Raw genomic sequence first — 22,839 nt, forward strand, 5'->3', positions numbered from 1 at the left:
TTTTAGCTGAAGGGCCAAGAAACGGAAATCAGAACCGCCGGTAGGGACTGCAAAGTCCAATGCCGTATTCTTTTATTCTTCAATAAAGCCTTAACTAATCACTGTTTCTTTTTTAAAATAATATGAAAAAAAACTTCGTTTTCTTAAAGAGTTAAAGAGGCTGCGTCCCAAAGTCAAACCTTAAAACGTACAGGAATTAGGAGAGGCAGTTGGGGGGCTGCCGCCCCCCAAACCCCCGCTTTTAAAGACTCTTTTGTACAGGTTTTGAAACGAATGAATAATGGAATAACTTCGAAAAATGTTAAACACAAGAGGACAGGAGAACCATTGCGCCGAAACTAGTAATTAGTAACAATGAAGTTGACCCATTTACATTTTAACATAATTATTGAAACTGTTTCCCAGACACAGAGCATACAAGCTAAGAGCTGGGGGTGGGGGTAGGGTAGCAAACAAAAACCTGTTTTGTATTCTTTGTTAATTAAAAGAGGGCCTTTCCGAAGCCAAGAGCGGGGGGTTAGGGGGCGGAAGCCCCCCACAACAAAAAACCTGTACAAAAGAGTCTTTAAAAGCGGGGGGTTTGGGGGGCGGCAGCCCCCCAACTGCCTCTCCTAATTCCTGTACGTTTTAAGGTTCGACTTTGGGACGCAGCCTCTTTAATTCTTTAAGAAAACGAAGTTTTTTTCATATTATTTCTGTACGTTTTTCTACAATCCATGGTGGATGTAATTTAATAATTCCTATACTCCTCGTACAGGAATTAGGACTGCCTCTCCTAATTCCTGTACGTTTTAAGGTTCGACTTTGGGACGCAGCCTCTTTAACTCTTTAAGAAAACGAAGTTTTTTTCATATTTTGTGAAAAAAAACCGCCCGATAAGGGACTTGAACCCTTGACCTTAGTGTTAAAAGTCCCACGCTCTACCGACTGAGCTAACCGGGCATGTTTGAAGTCGAAATACCTGCATGTGTATAAATATAACTTTTAATAACTTTAAATAACTTTTTGGTTTTTCTAAGCTAGAAAATCGGGGGTTAGGATTTTCCGACGAAACTTTTCAGGAAAACTACTAGGAGAATTCCGCGTCGAATGAGTCTTCGTACACCCAGATCCGATGTCGGCTGTGACCTGTAGGCGTGGCAGAAAAAAATGGGGTTTCTGTCATTTTTCTCAAATAAAAATTTTACGGATTAAGACAGAATTTTTTGAAGCTTTCAGTCAGTCTCACCTTGTCGAGCTGATCATTTTGATGTACTTGAATGTTGAAATTCGTAACTTTTAACAACAAAAAACTTAACATGGGCTCTTATGGGGAAATGGGGTTTTTCTAAGCTAGAAAATCGGGGGGTTAAGATTTTCCGACGAAACTTTCAAGCAAAATTACTCGGAGAATTCCGCATCGAATGAGTCTTCGTACACCCAGATCCGATGTCGGCTGTGACCTGTAGGCTTGGCGAAAAAAAAAAAAAAGGAGAACATGAACATTAAGTGGCTATGCGTGGTTTCTGGAAAACAGGGAAGGAGTTATCGGATCAAGCTGAAATTTCGCGGATAAGCTCCTGGGCCCTAGGGGACCTTAACTTGTCAATTTCAGCCCGATCGGACAACGTTAAAGGGGGGGTGGGGTTGGGGGGTCGAAACTTTCGGCCAGATTTTCCCCATGTAGGAAAAGTCGGAGGGGGATGAAATTTGGCAGGTTTCTTAGTTGGAGCTCGGGCTACGAAATGCATCCCTCCCCATCCCTCTGCGACCACTGAAACCGAAGATCGCTTAACATTGTCGTGGTTCGCCTCTTTAAAGAGGCACGAGTGTGCCTCCTTGATAGTGTTTTAGTACACAGTGTCAACTTTGACGAAATATCAAAAACTTACTAATCAAAATTATACTTTTCATAACAATGTAGCATATCTTTCCACTTTTTAAAGTTGGATATATTTCGCTTAAGTTACAGAATTCACAATTTTATAAGAAAAAGTCTATTTCTTTATTTCCATTCCTGCCATATCTATTTATTACACGGTCGATGTCTACCTGAATATTTCGGTGAACATTAACAATGGCTAGTCCTGTCTGTCTAGAGTCCTGTCCGTTAGTATTTCCTCTTCTATTCATCCTAAAATATTCGAATAAAGACCAAAATCGTTGAGCTCTAAGTGCTTCAAACTAAGTATATGAGTCGAAATACTCCTTAAAAAACAAATAATTATGTGTTTGTTATTTTTGTGTTTGATAGGTATAGATTGGGGATTTCGAGTATTTTTGAGCACAAAAATAAAAATTTGAAATTTGAGTCGGATATAACATTAAGTAAGAGAATTGTCCTGTAAAAATTTTGATTTCTGAACAGCTAATCGTGGAAATATGATTGGGTAGCATGTATCAAAATAAGTATAAAAATCCTCAGGGGTATATATAGTAGTAATTTTATGGACAAATATATGCAACCCCTATACAAAAACATACCTATATTTTGTGACTGGTTGGTATTGAAAAAATGAGAAACTCTTAATTAATATTGTAGTTGGATTCCGTTTCCGTGGTTAACTCAAGTTGTGTGAATTTCCATTTTATCAATATTTTTTTTCTTTTTATTTTTTATCATTTTATCAATATTTTATTAGTAAATGTTTGAAAAAAATCGATGCCATTCCAATGATTCAAAATAAGAATTCAGACCTATCTATACCAGCTAGATAAAAAAAGCAAAAAAAAAAAAACACATAATCATTTGCCTTCTTTTATAAACAATTTTTCCAGATATATTCCTATCAAATGACCTCCGACCTTTGAAGGAGTAGTATTTCGACTCATATACTTAATTTTAAGTATATACTTATACGAACCCTTATTAAAGTTATAAAGAGTTTGGCTTTCATTTTAATGTTTCAGGATGATCAGAGGAAGTGATATGTCATATAATGCAGAGCATTCATTAGATGAAAATAAGCAGTAAAGTGGCCACCATTTGCTCACCAAAATCCAAAACTTAAATTAATAATTTTTGCGCTTCTCATACACTTACTTTCATACCAATCCCCTAAAAAAACAAAACAGACAGCCAAAAAATATCCCGCTTTCTAGGACTATAAGGAAAGAAAGATTGAGATGGCTAGGGCACGTTCTGCGGATGAAAGATGACAGATTGCCGAAGATTGTCCTTTTCGGCTAACCGTCTTGGGCTAGACGGAAAGCAGGTTGTCCTCGTCTGGGGTGGTAGGATGTCACAAAGAAAGATTGAAAGGAAATGGGAACTTCCTGGGAGGGTGTAAAGAAGGAGGTTTTGAATAGATTGGGATGGAGGAGGAGCGTGCATGGCTGTTTGGGCCTCGGGCGGCTTGGTGCTGCGGTGAGTTGTTAGTCGTAGTAGTAGTTGTCATTACGGAATGAAGATTTTCGCCTTTCATTTGGTAATGTGGACAGATTCCCTTGATAAACCTGAATTTAATTAAATACTTTTTGGCCGTATGAGTCATTAGTAAAATCTAACAGAGACTGCACAAAGTAACTGAAACCTATTTTTAAACTTGGTTGCAAAAACAAACAGTCTTAATAATTAAAAACTTATTAAAAACCTAACAATTAAAAACAAATTACAAAAAAAATAACTTTCGTCCCAACCCAAACCAGAGCAAGTGGTCCCAACCACAAATCCACCACGGCACCCCCTGGATCCACCATTGATAATGTTGCCTCTTACTTTCACTTGAAAAAACTTGTTGTTTTCACTTAATTGATAAAAGGGAAGAAGTCAATTGAATATTTTCGAATAGTTCTTTTATGAAGAAGGAATGCATTGCATTTTGATAAATGACTTTTGGATTACCCCTCATATATATAATCTTTCTAATTATAAATTGTTTACCCCTTTGTTTTATATCAAACGTTTCTTAGTGCCCTTTTTCTAATTGTCAGATTTATACAAATTAATGGTCTTTTTTTTTCAGCCTAGAAGACCGACGACGCAGCATGTATCGAAAACGCAAAAAGAAAATTGGGCCAAATAATTTTGCTTGGTAATTTTTTAAAGAATTATTTTAAGCTTTGTATTTATCAAATTTGTTTCCGTATGATAATGTTGAAAAATAAAATACAAAAATTGTTCATAAGTAGCTGTGCAAAACAAAGGTGAAGTAAGCGGTAGTTACTTTGATATCTGTGTGATGATAATAGTGGCGGTGCCATTCATCTTACATTTTTTTAATATACTCAGAGGTTCGAGGAAGTGGATTTAGGGGTTTGAGGAAAGAGTTAAGCTGCACAGAACAAGAGTGAGGTATATTACAGTTTGTTTGACACCTAGATGCTGGGTGGTTTTGGTGTAGTTTACCACCATCTCTTTCCTATGATATAATGTGGGGCTTGAGGAACATGGTTTTAGAGGTTTCAGGAAAGAGTTTAGCTGCATAGAACAAGAGTGAAGTAGATAGCAAGTTCTTTGATACCTATGTAAGTAGTATATATGGTGTGACTATTCTAGAATATTTTCGTGATACATTGTTGGTATTACTGCACGAAACATTAACCAATTCGTATTATCGTGCTAAAAAAGGGTTTGTGTGTTGTTGACCACCAATATCACTATACTACGTGTTAGCGTGCCACTGAAGGTAGCCCAGGCTTAATGCAACAACCAAGAGAACTTGCCTCATTATAGGCAAGCGCCTTTAGTCTATAACTGCCCGCCTGTATATCGAGCAGAAGAAATTGAATACTCCGGCATTCCCTCTCTCTGGGGATATCGCTACCAAGCCTGGGGACGATACACTCCCAAGCCGAACCAATCAACTTTGACAAATTCCCCAACCTATCCTGGGCCAAAGTAAAAGTACCCTCGTAATAAAAAATGAGAAAACCGTCAAGCTACAGCAGGGGAAAACTGAACAAAACTGTAAAAATTAACTCAAAGCGAAGTGTACCAGGAGGGAAGAATTAACCAATCAAGAAATATAACAACGCTGATTGATGGAAAGCATTGAATGCCTATTTAGATCTCAAAACATCCAATTCTAGTATCAAGAGCAAAATGCATGGTATGATTTTTACACAAATAGATGTTCAAGTTATGTCAGATAGATAAATATCAAGGAGGCACACTCGTGCCTCTATAAAAAGGCGACCCACGACAATGTTAAGCGATCTTCGTGTGGTCCAGTGGTCGCAGAGGGATGGGGAGGGATGCATTTCGTAGCCCGAGCTCCAACTAAGAAACCTGCAAAATTTCATCCCCCTCCAACTTTTCCTTCATGGGGAAAATCTGGCCGAAAGTTTCGACCCGTCAACCCCAGCCCCTCTTTAACGTTGTCCGATCGGGCTGAAATTCACAAGTTAAAGTCCCCTAGGGCCCAGGAGCTTATCCGCGAAATTTCAGCTCGATCCGATAACTCCTTCCCTGTTTTCCAGAAACCACGCATTAGCTACTTAATTAACGCATTTCTCTCCATAAGAGCCCATGTTAATTTGAAATTTTTAAAAGTTATTGAGAAGTTATATTTACACACATGCAAGTGATTAGCTCAGTCGGTAGAGCGTGGGACTTTTAATCCTTGGGTCAAGGGTTCAAGTCCCTTACGGGCGGTTTTTTTTCACAACATCAAAAAAATTTTGATAACACCTGGACAGCTTATCATTTGAGAGATAACAGAATATTAGCTTCTTATGAGCAAAAGAAACATTTCGGTCATTCTATCTATTTTTTTTCTATTTTATACAATGATTTAAAAGCGGGGGGGGGGGGTTCCTCTCCTAATTCCTGTACGAGGAGTACAGGAATTATTAAATTACATCCACTATGGATTGTAGAAAAACATACAGAATTAATATGAAAAAAAATTAAACCTGTACAAAAGAGTCTTTAAAAGCGGGGGGTTTGCCTCTCCTAATAGTCTTCTTATAGTCCTAATAGTCTAATAGTCCCATGTTAATTTTTGAAATTCTTAAAAGTTACGAATATCAACATTCAAGTACATCAAAATAATCAGCTCGGCACGGCGAGAATGACTGCAAGCATCATAAAAATCCAGCTCCATTCCAGAAATACACGAGTTGACTGGAGCTGTAAGATACATGTCCAAAAGAACTGACTTTTGACCCTGTTGGGGACTTTGCAACTGGGGCAATCCTCAGCGATGTCCGAAATAAGTGTGATATAAATGTGCTTTAAGTATATATTTTATAGCCTTTAAGTGCTCATTGCCAATTTTTAGGTGAATTTTCAAATGTTTTGAAGAAGTTTAAGTTTTTCTCGATTTAATGAAACGTGGATATTTACTTATTTTATATAAATAATTGCTAAATAAGATAAATAATATATAGTTTACTATAATTACCTAAAGATGTTTCCTATATGAGAAGGCATTTTTAGAATAAATTCTTTATTATAGGCTTTTGGACGTAGCGATCAAAATAAAAGTGTATAATTTTGTTAACACCTGGACTGCTTATCATTTGAGAGATAACAGAATATTAGCTTCTTATGAGCAAAAGAAACATTTCGGTCATTCTATCTATTTTTTTCTATTTTATACAATGATTTAAAAGCGGGGGGGTTGGGGGGTGGCAGCCACCCAACTTCCTCTCCTAATTCCTCTACGAGGAGTACAGGAATTATTAAATTACATCCACCATGGATTGTAGAAAAACGTACAGAAATAATATGAAAAAAATTTCGTTTTCTTAAAGAGTTAAAGAGGCTACGTCCCAAAGTCGAACCTTAAAACGTACAGGAATTAGAAGAGGCAGTTGGGGGGCTGCCGCCCCCCAAACCCCCCGCTTTTAAAGACTCTTTTGTACAGGTTTTTTTTGTGGGGGGACTTCATTGTTACTAATTACTAGTTTCGGCGCAATGGTTCTCCTGTCCTCTTGTGTTTAACATTTTTCGAAATTATTCCATTATTCATTCATTTCAATTTTTTGTTAATTAAAAGAGGGCCTTTCCGAAGCCAAGAGCGGGGGGTTAGCAAAAAAACAAAAAACCTGTACAAAAGAGTCTTTAAAAGCGGGGGGTTTGGGGGGCGGCAGCTCCCCAACTGCATCTTCTAATTCCTGTACGTTTTAAGGTTCGACTTTGGGACGCAGCCTCTTTAACTCTTTAAGAAAACGAAGTTTTTTTCATATTATATGGGTATGAAATGAACTATATGGCTAGTTTTTGCCAAATGTTCCCACAGAACATAAATAGAATTGGTCAACGTATGAAAATGTGTTTAAAGGAAAGCTGAAAGGGCTGAAGTCAAGTCATTTAGAGGAAAATGAAAAAAGGGAATTGTATAAAAAGGGAATAGGACATTTACCTGATTTTCAAATGGGTGCATCGATACCCAGCAGTGGGGCTCTGAAAAGCGTATTTGTGGTTTTTAAACGGGTGGGACTGATTAGAGGATAAGAATCCTGCGGATTGGTTGCACGGCAGTTGGGTTGCAATGGGTTGCAATTGCCCTCCTACGGATGGAGGAATAAGAAATTTAGATACATAAGCACAAGGGGCATTACATGAATTTAGAATCATTCTTTTAAAGATAGTTAGGTAACACTAGATATTTACATTTATATTTAGTTATGTATTATTATCACAATAATTAACCATTACATTTTAGTTATTAAATGAGGGTTCCAAAAGGGACTTTGGAGCTCGAGTTGTAATCCATATTTTATCAACTAGGACTGCTATTATTAACTATAAATCGAAAAATTTGAGGTGAATAATTAGACGGAATGAGCTGTCTTATTGATAAAGATAAATAAGAAACTTTGAAGTATTCCCAGAACCGTGACAAACAATAGACAGCTAATTAATGCGGTACTAATATCTAATTAAGAGACTTAGAAGATTTGAACAATGATTATAGAATAGAAAAATTTGTAAACAATTTTATAAACATGTAAAATAATAATTCATCTTTTGCGAGGATACAGTATTAGTGATTAATTTGCTTTAATTACTTAAGTGAAAAAATTTTCCCATAAAGAATATTTATCAAGTAAATACATGCTAGTGATGGCGCTTGTTTAGCTCACTTTTCGAAATTTTTGAAACTAACACCCATGTTAAAGAGACCTGACTTAATTACAGTCCCTGCTTCAGTCCCATTTGCTATTTCCTTTGGAAGCAATGTTGTCTCTGGAGAATGTCTCATTAAACTAAGTGAGGCAACAATGCATACGACTAGTAATTATGGCTCAAATGATAATTGCCTAACGTAAATTATAAAACTGTCATCAACTACTGTAAACTTACGCATCTCTGAAATGCTAAGTCGACATTTCTTAATTAATGAAAAAAATGTACGTGATTAATAAATAAATCCCATATTATTAGAAAAGCCGAAGATTTTCTTAAATTCAGTTTGCTATTTTCTTTTTAAGCTTTTTTTGTGGTTGGTTATGGTGAAGTTGGTTTATCCAATTCTATTGTTTATTTAGGAATGCCTATTGGGTCGAGTAGGGTTTTTAGATGTTCGTTACAGACAAAGCATTTTGGAGAAAAGCTTATGGCTTTCTATCACTAAAAAAAAAAAAAAAAAAAAAAACCGGCAGATTCGGGCCAGACTAGATAATGCTTTGGTTATACCTCAATTTCTACCTATGTCTCCATTTTGGAATATCTTCCAAAAATGACAAAAGATGACTGCGCTCAGATTATTATAAGCATGCATTTTAATATAATATATATTATATTATATATTATTGCATATTATATTATATACAATATGCATTTATAATATAATATAATATACATTGTAATATAAATGTGCATATATTATAAATATGCAAAATTTCTGCTCAATTTAAGATCGTGGACTAGGAATGCGTCGGTGTCGCGTCAGTTCGGTGTTGCAGATCAAATTACAACTCTCATTAGGCCTCAAACGGAATTTTTAAAGTCAATTGAGTCCAGTAGCCTTGCCATCGTGTATTTGTGTATTTTTTTTTAGTACCTAAGTTTGTTCTCCTTTTTGCTTATTTATTTACTCCATTTGTGGTCTAATTTTTAAATGTAAAACCATTCGAAAAAAAAAGAAAAAAAAAAAAAACAACGAATCAGAATATGTTAAATGTAATAAATGTCTAAAAAGAAATTAAAAGCTAAAAACTGTCATCTCCTTTCTTTAAATATTTTTCTTTGACCTAACTTTGGATCTTTATTATTTTGTCAGCTAATTGGTTTATTTTCTTAAAATTCAGTCTGCGAATTTTTTTCGAAATTGTATTAGTAGTTTTTTCAGATTGTTTCAAGATATATATATATATATATATATATATATATATATATATATATATATATATATATATATATATATATATATATATATATATATATATATATATATATATATATATATATATATATATATATATAAATGAGCCCTTGTTTTCAGAAAAGCCAAGGATTTTCTTGGTTTCAGTTTGGTATTTTCTTTGAAACAATGTTGTCTCTCGAGAATGTCTCACCTAGTCACGTGAACCAGCTATAAGCACAAATAGCAATTATAGTTCAAATGATAATTACCAAGACGAGTGGTACACCACCATTATTGCCTGTGCGGCAAATCTCAATAAACGAAAAAAGCGAGTGTCGAATTCCCCCGCACACCTAATCTAAGCCATATCAGTCCCAGTATCTGCCGTAAACTTAGGAGACTTCGAACATTAAGTCGAGATTTCGTGGGCATCGTACTGTGAGATCCAAACGTATACCAGTGCTTTTATTTTGAAGTGCTTGTACGTGACTATAAATGTTAAAACTTCTTATAGATAAGCTAATTTCATCAGTGCGACAAAAAAAGTTTCCTTTTTTCAGCAAGAGCTTTATTCTTCTTTCAAAATTCTTCGTATGAAACTCCTTAACATTTATAAAAAGATTAAAAAACAAATATAGAAACTACAATTCAAAAAGACAAACCATTGTCTTCACTAAAAGGAACAAACGGTTGAGTGAGTTGGTCATCGTCCACCGGGTCCGTTAGAGCAGAAAAAGAAACTTCGGTGGTTTCAGCAGGCTTATTTCTACAATGACGTAAACGTTTCTGCAATTCGGCAGGCAGTTTTGCAAAAATTCTTTGAAAAAAATCCGACCCTACAGACTGGGCCTTGTCTTTGTCTGAAGTTTCTACTTTTTTATCAGGTTGGCATTTATCTAAAAAATTTACACTGTTTGTGAGGTTTCGTTCGACTAATTCTTCATTTTGCTGAAATTCTTGTTTAACTTCTACATCAACCCGTTTGTTGCGTTCAACAGTTACAGTTTCATTGCGCAGATCACCTTGCTTCAGTGAATTATCTTGATCTGTGGCATTATCCTGGAAAGAGGGACCAGCTTCAGGAGGAGTTATGAAAGAATTTCCATTATTAGGTAGCTTTTCACTAAGAACAAGTCCAGTTTCATATTGCTGTTGAATCCAATTCATTTTGTTTTTTTCTTCGTCAGCATCAATCTCTTCAAAAACTTCTATTTCATTCCCTTTATCAACTTCAAGTTCTTTATCAACCCCTATTTCATTTTCTTTGTCGATTTCAAGTTCTTTATCAACTTCTATTTCATTTTCTTTGTCGACTTTAAGTTCTTTATCAGGTTCTATTTCGTTTCCTTTATCAACTTCTATTTCCTTGTCTTTATCAACTTCTATTTCATTTTCTTTGTCAACTTCTTTTTCATTTCCTTTAGCAACTTCAAGTTCTTTATCAACTTCCGATTCTTTACCTGCTTCTCTTCCGTTTTCTATGACACATACAGCTGAACTTATCATCTCATTAGCTTTACATTCTTCAAGCAAACCATCAGCATTTTCATCTCGTTCTTTTCTAATAGTCTCAAGGCGGTTATCCTCTTTTTTATCAAATAATGAGTTTATATTTGTAGATCCGGATACAAAACCTTGTTTTTTCTTGAGTGGTGGTGTGAACTCCTTTCGAAAAAGAATTGGCTTCAATAAAAGACTTTCAAAATCATCAATGGAAGAAATACCTTTTTTACTCAATTGGGTTAGAGAAAGGGATAGTTCCTCCGCCTCAGCATAATTTTCCCCTTCAACTTCATTATCATCACACCCAAAGAATACTTCTTTAATTTGATTCAAGTTTTCCATATCAGCAGCACCATCTTCAGAAATATATTCTTTTTCTTCTGCAAAACTCCGCTGTTGACAAAGGATCTGATTCTGAGAGTGAAGTTTTTCAAATTCCATATGAGGCTGTAGCTTAGGGTTCTTTTCATCTTGCTCGCTGGTGGATTTCATCTCATCAGAGAAACTAATAGAGTTTAATGATATTTCTTTACCATCCCCAGGATTTTTTATATTCTGTATATTTCCTTCACCAAGAAAATGCATTTTGTTTAGACCTTCCACTGGATTCATTTCGCTTTCAAAGTCAAAATTTTGAAACTGAACATCATGGTTTGTACTGTCTAATGATCCCTCCTGAAATTCAGTCCTATTTATTAGTGAGTCTTCAGTTTTTTCATATCCATCAGAGATTCTCGATCCTGTATTTCGACCTGCCGCTGTCTCCTGAAATCCTTTCCCCTGTTGTATCAACGGAAATCGGTCTTTGTTAGTATGAGAGTTTGATACTTGTTCTACATTGTCATCAGTAACAGTCCCTTTAAATTCCAAAATAGGTGGTTTAAATACACTGATATGGGGAGCCAACTTCTCTATATGGGAAGTTGGGTCTCCACCAGCCGCCTTTTCGAATATTACATCGTTCCCTTGATTAACAAACTCAGGTTCTTCCAGGTGAGGAAGGTTTTTAGTCAAACCGGTTATGGGATTCTTATCTAAAACACATTCAGTCGGAGAAATCGCAACTATGGAGTCTTCGAAGTGCAAGCTCATCGCGTTGATTAATTTTTTGTCTTTTCTTTGTTCCATATTGATGCTTCCATTTTCAAACTTAGATATTTGCTTCTGATTTTTATCCTTTACTGAAGGTTTTTCAGAGCTGTCATCTAATATTTCTTCTGATTTGCTTTCCACGTATTTCTGTTCTTGTTCCGAATTGCTTGAAGGAGAAGGAAATGCTGTAGCAGGTATCGGTTGGATCTTGGTTTTTAAGTTTAATTCTGGTTCATCAATCAAACCAAATAAATCTTTCTCTCTCAAATCATCGAAAATGTCAACTTCAGCTTCATAAAGTAAACAGTTGTCTAACTTCAATCTTTTTGCGTCACGCTCAATCTGCGCATTACTACGTCCTTCCCTTACGTTATTTTGCACAATACTGAAATTATCAGAGACATGTTTATCACTAGAATAGTTGTCTAATTTCGGTCTATTAGCTGCACAACTGACCTGTCCACCAGTATTTACTGCAAAGATGTCATCCCGCACTATATCAACACTAACCATCTCAAGATCACATTTATTACTTGAATGGTTATCAAACTTCATTCTTTCCGCCTCATGCTCAATACGTACATCATATCCTTCACATACATCGATCTGTATATCATCTGATTTAGCAAACGCGAAAACGTCATTCCGCACTGTATCAACACTAACCATCTCAAGATCACATTTGTTACTTGAATAGTTATCGAACTTCATTCTTTCCGCCTTTTGCTCAATAGGTACATTATATCCTTCATAAATGTCGATCTGCACATGATCTGGTTCAGCAGATGCTTCTGATTTGCAAATACTCTTCTGAGATTCAGGAACAAAATGCTGGACTAGGTCAACTTCAGCCAAGGATGACAGCTGGGTGCATGGTACAACTGGCAGTAGATTCATTGCTGCGACATCTCTAATTCGGTCTGTTTCATCATTTCTTTGAGACATGGAAAAAAATCGGCTTGCATGTGCATTTTTCAATTTAAGCAGCTCTTCCTCCGCTTCCCTGCAATAAAAACTCTTTTTTGGATTTTTAATTGGTAGAAAATTTACATAAATAAATCTACTGCTGAACGAAACCTAGTGCTTAATGGCTAACCGCCTAGCTATGCATTTAGCTTTTTATGGCCTTTAATATTAACCAAGTGACATACAGTGATCGCGAATTCTGTCGGTCTTTCTGTCGGCCCCGGTTTTGCTAGTTTAGGCACTTCCAGATAAGCAAGGACGATGAAATTTGGCAAGCGTATCAGGGACCAGACCAGATTAAATTAGAAATAGCCTTTTTGAAATTCGACCATCTGGGGGGGGGGAGTGGGGGGACGGTTAATTCGAAAAAATTAGAAAAAAGATTTATTTTTAACTTACGAATGGGTGATCGGATCTTGATGAAATTTGATATTTAGAAGGATATCGTGTCTCAGAGCTATTATTTTAAATCCCGACCGGATCCGGTGACATTGGGGAGAGTTAGAAAGGGAACCCTAAAATCTTGGAAAACGCTTAGAGTGGAGGGATTGAGATGAAACTTGGTGGGAAAAATAAGCACAAGTCCTAGATATGTGATTGACATAACTGGAACGGATCTACTCTCTTTGGGGGAGTTAGGGGGGATGCTTACTTCTGAAAAGTTAGAAAAAATGAGGTATTTTTAACTAACGAACGGGTCATCAGATCCTAATGAGATTCGATAATTAGAAGGATCTTGTGCTCCAGAGCTCTTATTCTAAATCCCAGCCAGATCTGGTGACATTGGGGGAGTTGGAGGGGCAAACCGGAAATCTTGGAAAACGTGAAGATTGAGGTATCTTTATGTTACGAATGGGTGATCAGATCTTAATGAAACTTAATATATAGAAAGATCTTATGCCTCAGATGCTCCATTTTCAATTCGAATCAGATCCGGGGAAATAGGGGGTTGGAGGGGGGAAACAGAAATCTTGGAAGACGCTAAGAGTGGCGAGATCGGGATGAAACTTGATGGGAAGGATAAGCACAAGTCCTAGATACGTGATTCAGAACGGATCCGCTCTCTTTGGGGGATTTTGGGGGGGGGTTTAATTTGGAAAAATTAGAAAAATTGAGGTATTTTTAATTTAAGAACGGGTGACCGGATCTTAATGAAATTTGATATTTAGAAGGAATTCATGTCTCAGAGCTCTTATTTTAAATCCCGACCAGATCTGGTAGCAGAGAGATCGGGATGAAACTTTTTGGGTAGAATAAGCAAATGTTGTAGATACGTGACTGACGTAACCGGACTGGATCCACTCTCTTTGGGGGAGTAAGGGGGGGGGGTCCAGTGCTTTGGCGAGTTTGGTGCTTCTGGACGTGCTAGGACGATGAAAATTGGTAGGCGTGTCAGGGACCTGCACAAATTGACATGATAAAGTCGTTTTCCCCGATTCGACCATCTGGGGGGCGGAAGGGAGAGGTAAAATTAGAAAAAATGAGGTATTCTTAATTTACGAGTGGGTGATCGAATCTTAATGAATTTTGAAATTTAGAAGGACCTCGTGTCTTAGAGCTCTTATTCTAGATCCCGACGGGCATAGCCTCTGATTTTCCTTTTAAAACAATCTACTAATTCTTAGAATTTTGCTAGAGCTCATGCCATAGAAGCTCTTGGCTCTTCCGGCCTCGTCACAAGTGCAATATGAGCTCTTAGCTCTTGTTGTTATTTTATGTTCAATTTTTTTTCTGTGTTCATTTTTTCATTGTTTTTTTGTTCAATTTCTCTTTTGTTCAATGTTCAATTTTTTTCTAATAGATCTCGTCATTCTCTCATTATTTTGACAGGATATTACCGAAGAGAAAAAAAGCGTCCTACAATTCCTATATAAGTTTCTCCATATAATGCTATAGGGTATATATATATATATATATATATATATATATATATATATATATATATATATATATATATATATATATATATAGAATATTTCGCAAATATCTCAATGGCGTTTGAAATCTATTACCAATAAATATATTTTAAAGACCAGAACGTCATTTGCACTTTACTGAAAATAATTTTTGTTTCGAATATGATGTTTATATTTGTCATAACATCAAAAAAAGAAAGAAAAAAAAGAAAGGAAGAGAGATCATCTTTATAGCCAAGATTATTGAAAAGAACTAGTGAAATATAGATTTACAGTTTAATACTGATATTCATTTTTGAAAGTCTCAGCAGTTTTGGATTCATTAACGTTATAAAAGATGTTTACTTGGAAACAATCTATATTCAATACGAACTTGAATAGTACTAAAAATCTGAAATAGCAATATAAATAAATAATAAAAAAAACCTGAAAAGTTTTTCTTTTCTGCCAACTTCAGCTTTCATTTCTTCCAATTCTTCTTCCAACATTGACTTCGACACTAAAATAGCATTCATTTTTGTTTGTTCTTCTTTAAGGCAGTGATTCAATCTTGTCAGTTCTTCATCACACACTTTTGAAGCTTTTACTGATTCTGTTACCATTTTTGACATCTTTAGAGTTTCTTCTTTTTCACCATAAAGTGCTTGACGGAGATCGTTTGTTTCTTTTGAAAGCTTAAAAAAAGAAGAAAAGAAAGGTATCTTCAATGCTAGGCAAAAGTAAATTCGATTTTAAGGCTGAAGAATGGATATTAAAAGAGTGTGTAATTACTCCAATTATTATAATATTTTCTATTTTAACTAAAATAAATTTGAGTTTTCCAATAGATAAATTTCAATCGGATAACTCTTGACTGTGTCTATTTTTCAATAAATGATTTGATTTGAAGAGATTTTTGGTCACCTGAAAGCCTCTAAAAATTACGTTTTTGAACCTATAAGAGATTTCCAAGATAAAGTGAACAAGTCATCATTATATGAACATTAAGATATCTGACGTTCAGAACGCTATATTCAAAATTACTCATAGACGAGCAAACTCCTAATCTCATTTCCTTATTAAGTCTATGGCTATGCCGTTTCATCTATTTGATAATTCATCCTCCTATGCCCCTATGTAAAAGTATGCATAGCTCGACCAGTGTTGACATATGTTTGGTTTAAGGTTGCACCACCATAAAAGTGAAAATACGCCGGCGGTTCCATTTTTGTAACGAAAATGCACTGCATGAACAATTTCTCCTCCAAAAACCGCGCCGATTTGAAAAAAAAACACAACGCCTCAAAAAGCGCCGAAATAGCGCAAATGTACCCCATCTGGTCACTCTGATCTCGACTGGGATTAGTGACAGATCCAAAAGACAGTTATATATTCTCCCTTGTGTGTCTTCCCTAATAGTATACAACCTTGGATCTAGTCTTCGTTTTAATTTTGATCCAAGAGGTAGTTACATATTCTTACTCGTGTTTTTTCAAAGACGGATCTAGAAAAAAATGTTGGGGGGAACAATGTGACAAGGGCGCCAATAATTGACAAGTGTCTTAAAAAAAGAGTAAAAAAAAGAGAACAAAAATTAACAAATGAGGGCACCAGAAAACTTTTGGGGGCCCACGGTCTCCCTGGATCACTCCCCTTACGTTTTTCCCCTGATTGTGTATAATCCTGGTTTTTAGTCTTTTGAATCTCGAAAGGCCGAGGAAGATTGAGAATTGTTAACACATCGTCTTGGGGTCTCGCTTGACCAACCGTATGTCGAACAATGAGCTGTACAAAAAATATCGTTTGATCTTGCTTTCTAAGGCTACAAAAAAAGAAAGGTTAGGATGGTTAGGCCTATTTCAGCAAACAAATTGTATTTTGTGGCTATCTATCTGGGGAAAGCAGATTTAAAGACATTACAAATTCATGGGAGAGGGTAAAGAATGAGGCTTGGAATGGATTGGGGTGGAGAAAGCGCGTCCGCAGCTGTGTTGGCCTCAGGTGGCTTGGTACCACAGTGAGTTGTTAGTAATTTTGACGATTTTTTGTCTTAATTTTCAATTTGTTTTTCTTTTCGTTTTTAATTTTTTCTTTTTAGTCCTCTTTTTTGATGATTAAATAAATAAAAAAAAAACTAGTTTTTATTAACTGAAAGTAAAAAGTGACATTAAAACTTAAAACGAACAGAAATCACCCCGTATACGAAATGGGTTGTCCCCTCATCAATCCCTCGCTCTTTACGCTAAAGCTTTAATTGTTTTAAAAAGTAGAATTGTGGCAAAGAGTCAAACTTTAGCGTAAATAGCGAGGGATTGCGGAGGGGAAAACCGATTTCATATACGGAGTGATTTCTGTTCGTTTTAAGTTTTAATGTCGCTCCTTACTTTCAGTTAAAAAAACTAGTTTTTTTTAAATTAATTTCTGAACGTTTTTGAATTAAAACATGTTTGATTTTGGCTCTCCGCACATAAAAATTATTAAAATAAAATTTGCGTATTAATTATTTTTTTTGGCTAAATGGCTTTCCTTTAGTTTTGATCAGACGATTTTGAGAAATAAGGGACGAGGAAGGAGGCCTAGCTACCCTCCAATTTTTCGGTTACTTAAAAAGGCAACTAGAACTTTTAATTTTTAATGAACGTTTTTATTAGTAAAAAATATGCGTAACTTAAGTATTAACTTACGTAACAAACTTTTATATTCTTACATATTTATTATGTATATGAGGGGGTTTGTCCCCTCGTTAATACCTCGCTCTTTACACTAAATCTGAATTTTTGTCCCTTCTTTAAGAATGACCCCTGAATCAGAAAGGCCGTAGAATGAATAGTTGAAATTACTAAAAATACTTTAGCATAAAGAGCGAGGTATTTATCTCCTCCTAAATACCTCTCTCTTTATGCTAAAGTATTTTTAGAACCCCTCATATGCGTAACAATCTCAGTTCTTTTTGAGTTTTAATGCTACTCCTTACTTTCAATTGAAAATTTTTTTTCATGTTTAGTTTTTCATTGTTTTTTTTATAGTAATGCTAGAAAATCCTGCGCCCTTTTCATTGAATTTCTCTTCCCCCATGACATATTCCTCCGAGGAAAGATCCTCCCACATAGCCCAATCCCCAAAACCCCACCCCCAAACCAAAAAAATCCCCCTGATAACGTATGTATACTTCCAAATAACCATTACTGTGTGCAAACACTGGTCAAAGTTTGTAACTTGCAGCCCCTCCCACAGGGACTGTGGTGGAGTAAGTGATCCCCAAAGACATAGTTATTGTGGTTTTCGACTATGCGGAACAAAATGGCTATCTCAAAATTTTGATCCATTGACTTTGGGAAAAAATGAGCGTGGGAAGGGGCCTAGGTGCCCTCCAATTTTTTTGGTCACTTTAAAAGGGCATTAGAACTTTTCGTTTTCGTTAGAATGAGCCCTCTTGCGACATCCTAGGACCACTTGCTCAATACGATGACCCCTGGGGAAAAGAAAAAAAAAACAAATAAACACGCACCCGTGATCTGTCTTCTGGCAAAAAATACGAAATTCAACATTTTTGTAGATAGGAGCTAATGGGTTCTCTGATACGCTGAATACGATGGTGTGATTTTCTTTAAGATTCTATTGCTTTTAGGGGGGTGTTTCCCCCTATTTTCCAAAATACGGCAAATTTTCTCAGGCTTGTAACTTTTGATGACAAAAACTAAATTTGATAAAACTTATATATATTTCTCTTTTCATGATATTTAAAATCAGCATGAAAATCCGATTCTTTTGATGTATCTTTTAGCATCAAAATTCCGTTTTTTTAGAGTTTCGTTTACTATTGAGTCCGGTCGCTCCTTACTACAGTTCGTTACCACGAACTGTTTGATGTGGGATGAATCGTAAACATCAGTCTAAAATATCTTTTTTTGCTAACATTGAGCAAAGCACCATTAACATTCAGCAAGCACCAAACAAAATATTAGGATTTTATCTAAATATATGCACTTTAGCCTACCACAATGGAGAGCTCTTTCTCGAAACTGGCCACCCTGACTTGCAACCATAAATTTCCATGGCAGGGAGAATTCGCAAACAGAATCGGAGAATAAATCAGGGCAATATGTCTGGTACAGAGGCGCCATTTGGGGGGGGGGGGGGGTCAGGGGGGCAAATGCCCACCCCAGATTTTCCAGGGGGGCCCAAGCCTCCACCACAAAGGGCCCTTTGCCGGCCATAATAATCCATTATGTCCAACATAATCCATTCTGTCCAATTGATTTGAAATTACTGCACGCCTATTAACCAAAGAGCGTAATTACCTGACGACCCTTGGGGCAATTACGCTATTTGCTATTAATCATTGTAATCTCTGAAAGTAGGCTAGATACATAATAAAATTCTCGAGTTCTGTCAAATGCCCATTTCCTAGATGTATAAATTCTGAATTTTTACAGTAATTCCTCTAAGTTGACAGATTAAAATAGGTCAGTTCCTGTCAAATGTTTTGATGTTTCTTTCCTTGTTTTAGTGAATATAAGCCACCGTTTTAGATTACTCGAGTCAGTTCTTATTCTGTTTCTGTCCTCGTCTTATGTACAATTACTGTGTCATATGTGTAAATAAACATTTTTATGCTCGACATATAAACCTTATGAAAGTTAGAGACGCTTGACATCCTCTACCGGTCGAACCCCAGATTGTGGGCCAACGCTACAATAAGACTCTAAAGACGAGAGCACAGAGAAGTAGAAAACTTTGCATCATTAAGCCTATTAACTTTTTAGTTAGGTAAATATAAAGGTATTAATAGCCATTAGCTTTAGAACTCAAAAGATCACCAAGAATCTGAAACAATTTGTGACAACTTTGACGCTACGAAAGAACTTTATCCAATCTGGAAACCGGACTATTACTTTGGCGGATGAAATAAAGCGAGAGCACTCCGAGACTTTCGACCGTCTACTAGCCGAATCTGACAGAAGGTTCACAGATAACTTGCCAGCGCTGAGAACACTCGAAGCCTTGGATCCAAGCTCGACAAAGTTTATGGACACGGAGTTGCTCAAGCGTATCACTGCTCTTTACGGCGAGCTGGATATCGACGACGTTCTTCTCGAATCTCAAGCTGGTATTGCCAAGCGTTTCTTGCTCGATAAGGAGAAAAAAACCGGAAAACTTTCTAGACATTGTCGATCATCTTCAGGCATTACCAGTGGCTTACTCAGAAGTAATAAAGTACTTTGTATTGCTGCCACACTTCCTGTGACAACAGCGAGCAATGAGCGTTTGTTTTCTCGCTTAGAAATAATGAAAAACTACCTGCGGTATACAACAGGAGACGATTGTCTCAGTCACCTCCTTTTGATGTTTGCAGAGAAGGATTTAGTAAAAAATTGGACCACAACCAGCTTGTTGATGATTTTGCAAAGATGAAACCTCGGCGGTTCCCCTTGTTACCTTGAGTGTTATAATATTTTTTCTCTCTTGTTATGTTTTCCCTTTTTGTAAATATATTTGATCTGTAAGAATTCTGCTGAAGGTAAACCGAGATTTTGGTTGCAACCCTCAGCATGCTAATGAAGATTACTTTCATCGACGTATTGTTTACTTAAATAAGAACGTTGCTCGTTGAGGAACGCCAGCCTTTAGTCTGGTTGAATTTTCCACTTTCAGTTTAATCACTTAACCTCGTTGATTGTGATCTTCGATGTTAGAATTAATCTTAGAGGTCAGTGTGGCTGAGTTCCAAATTCGGTTACAGTACATTTCCAAGCAACACACGGGTGCTGAAAATGCGTCTTTGCTTAGAATATTCGATCGATGTGCTGCCAAAACCCGCATTTTGTTCTTACGCGACACGAAGTGAGTCGGGGGGGGGGGGGGGCAAGATGGAGTTCATGCCCACCCCAAGATTTGGTCCAAACGGCGCCTCTGGTCTGGTACTGAAGTCACTTTTCTTGTGTGTCAATTCCGGTAAGTTATGGGTATTAGCTTGTTATGTTACAGACATATGGCTTGCAAAAACTATATAAGCTTACAAATTGTATAATTACCCTGTGCCCCAAATTTTAACAACCTGTGAGAGGTAGTCACCCTTCCCCCAGTGTTAGTGAGTTTTCAGTCTGCTTACGACTTAAATAAATAGTAACAATATTAGAAAAATAGATTTTGTATAAAATATATATTAATACATATTACAATATATATACATATATATATATACATATATATATATATATATATATATATATATATATACATATATATATATGTATATAAATATATATTAAACTATAATAATAAGCCTGAGAGCCTGACGGACGACAGGCATACAAAAGAAAACATCTGTAGAGTGTACTGCATTTTAGAAAAGGAGATAAAATAGCTTCCCCCCTTCAACTCAAGTTTTGATCCACCATAACCCCCCCCCCCCGCCCTCAAAACAGAAATGAAAACTTTTCATGAAAGTTGCAAATCGATTCCCAAGCCGAGAAACAAAACAAGGTATACTTACCAAGCTACGTATAAAATTTGTCAACTTTCAATGAAATCTGTATAATTATACAATCTATAAAGGCAAAAAAGCATGCTCTCTTGAGAGCAAAAAGTAAACTGTTCTACACTCTGTAGATCTATAGCATTACGTCATAATTTTCACATTCACTATTGGCTGACCGCATCTCAGCGATTCTCAACTAGTAGATATAATTTATATCAGTAAGAGTTTAGTATTTGAACCGAAAGGAACTAGCTTATGAATCCAATCGGATTATTTTTTGTATTGTACTATGTTAGATTGCGCAATTAACTTGCGGATTTAATTGTGAAGGATTGCTCACTTCATACAAAGTGAGTTATTATTTATCATAGTTTATAATTTAGTTCCATAACTGAATATTAATTGGTTATTACCATCTGGAAGCCCCCATGGATATTGTGGGCCAGTGATAAACCTACTTAACATTGAATATATTGATGTTATCGCTGATTAAAAACTGTCATATTTACTTTTTGTTGAATTAAGACTGATTAACGGTTCGTGAATCTGCAGTGTCTCGTAGGGTAAAATTCTAGTCAATTGACTCTCAGAAGGGTTTCTTTGACTATCTCAGAAGGGTTAATTGACTATCTCAGAAAGGGTTTACATTAGGAAAATGAAACTTTCAGGGATGAATCTGAAGACTAAAGTATGTCCTGGGAAGGTATTTTGAAGTAGCTACTTCTACTCCTTTTCCCTCTAGAGGGCCCTGACCTTTGATAACCTTTAAAAATATGTGTGTTATAAAAGTGAAACCTTGCAAAATACATCTTCTGCTTAATTGCAGTACAACAAAATTGTTTTCAGCTTCATAACTTTGCTCAATTCCATTTTATAAGGTTTCAATTATATGCAAATACATTTCCTAAATTTTGAAAAAAGAAGATTGATATGGCTCAAAATTCTTCTCAAATAACAGGAATTGCATTTTCAGAACTAAAGGCATAGAAAAAGCAACAAGTAACTGAAAATTAAGGTAAAATGTTGTTTTGTCAAAATTTCAATAGGTATAGACCTGTCATGTAGGCAAATTTCAGGGCTCTCTAGAGGGAGAAGGAGTAGAGGTGGATACTTTAGAATACCTTCCCGGGACATACTTTAGACCCATCCCTGAAATTTTCATTTTCCTAACCTAAACCCTTTCCGAGATAGCAAGAAGTCAATTAACTAGAATTTTACCTCTCGTTGGAATAAATGACGGGAAAAAAGCAGCCCCCAAGGCTACCACCCGAAAAGGATACTCCCACTAAAACCCTTAGCCAGTTGCCATTCCAACCTACCTCTAAAACACTTGCTAGAGCCCCCCCCCCCAACTACGCGATTCAGAACAGTTAGCCACTTGTCAGGAATTCAGGCCTTAGCCGAAACTAACTCTAATGAAAGAGGTGAGACGCCTGGCAAAAAGAGGAAAAAGGATGAAACTCGTTCACCAGTGTTAGTGCAGCCCGTCTTTCCAAAGTGTCCCAGAAACTAGTACTACCGATTACCCCAATTATTATACTGTCTCAATCAAGAAAACCAAGGGCCAACCTTTTCAAAAGATCGAATAATGCAAATTAGGAAAGCTGTCTTCCTGATCCCCAAGGTAAATTTTGAACTTGTTTTCAAGCAGGACGAGTCTGTTTAT

At 36.2% G+C, this 22,839-nt stretch overlaps 2 protein-coding genes across 3 annotated transcripts in view; one reads left to right on the forward strand and one right to left on the reverse strand.

Moving 5' to 3' along the window:
- Window positions 1-4,106, forward strand: part of LOC136033359 (vitellogenin-like) — a 71,572-nt gene extending 67,466 nt beyond the window's left edge. The window contains exon 9 of the mRNA XM_065714151.1: window positions 3,945-4,106. Within this exon, the coding sequence (XP_065570223.1) occupies window positions 3,945-4,004 (60 nt within the window). The 3' untranslated portion in view covers window positions 4,005-4,106. The remainder of the gene's footprint in view (window positions 1-3,944) is intronic.
- The window catches only part of LOC136032699 (girdin-like), a 149,073-nt gene that overhangs the window by 81,838 nt on the left and 44,396 nt on the right, over window positions 1-22,839 (reverse strand). Inside the window, exons 6-7 of one of the 2 annotated variants that reach the window (XM_065713004.1) lie at window positions 15,140-15,387; window positions 9,783-12,834 (exon numbers count right to left, since the gene is read on the reverse strand). The exons of the other annotated variant lie outside the window; for it this stretch is intronic. Of the exons in view, the coding sequence (XP_065569076.1) occupies window positions 9,885-12,834; window positions 15,140-15,387 (3,198 nt within the window). The 3' untranslated portion in view covers window positions 9,783-9,884. Of the gene's footprint in view, window positions 1-9,782; window positions 12,835-15,139; window positions 15,388-22,839 lie in introns of those variants that run through there. 2 annotated transcript variants of the gene reach the window in all.

Source organism: Artemia franciscana, chromosome 11 (genome assembly GCF_032884065.1).
Source record: "Artemia franciscana chromosome 11, ASM3288406v1, whole genome shotgun sequence".
NCBI classification, from domain to species: domain Eukaryota; kingdom Metazoa; phylum Arthropoda; class Branchiopoda; order Anostraca; family Artemiidae; genus Artemia; species Artemia franciscana.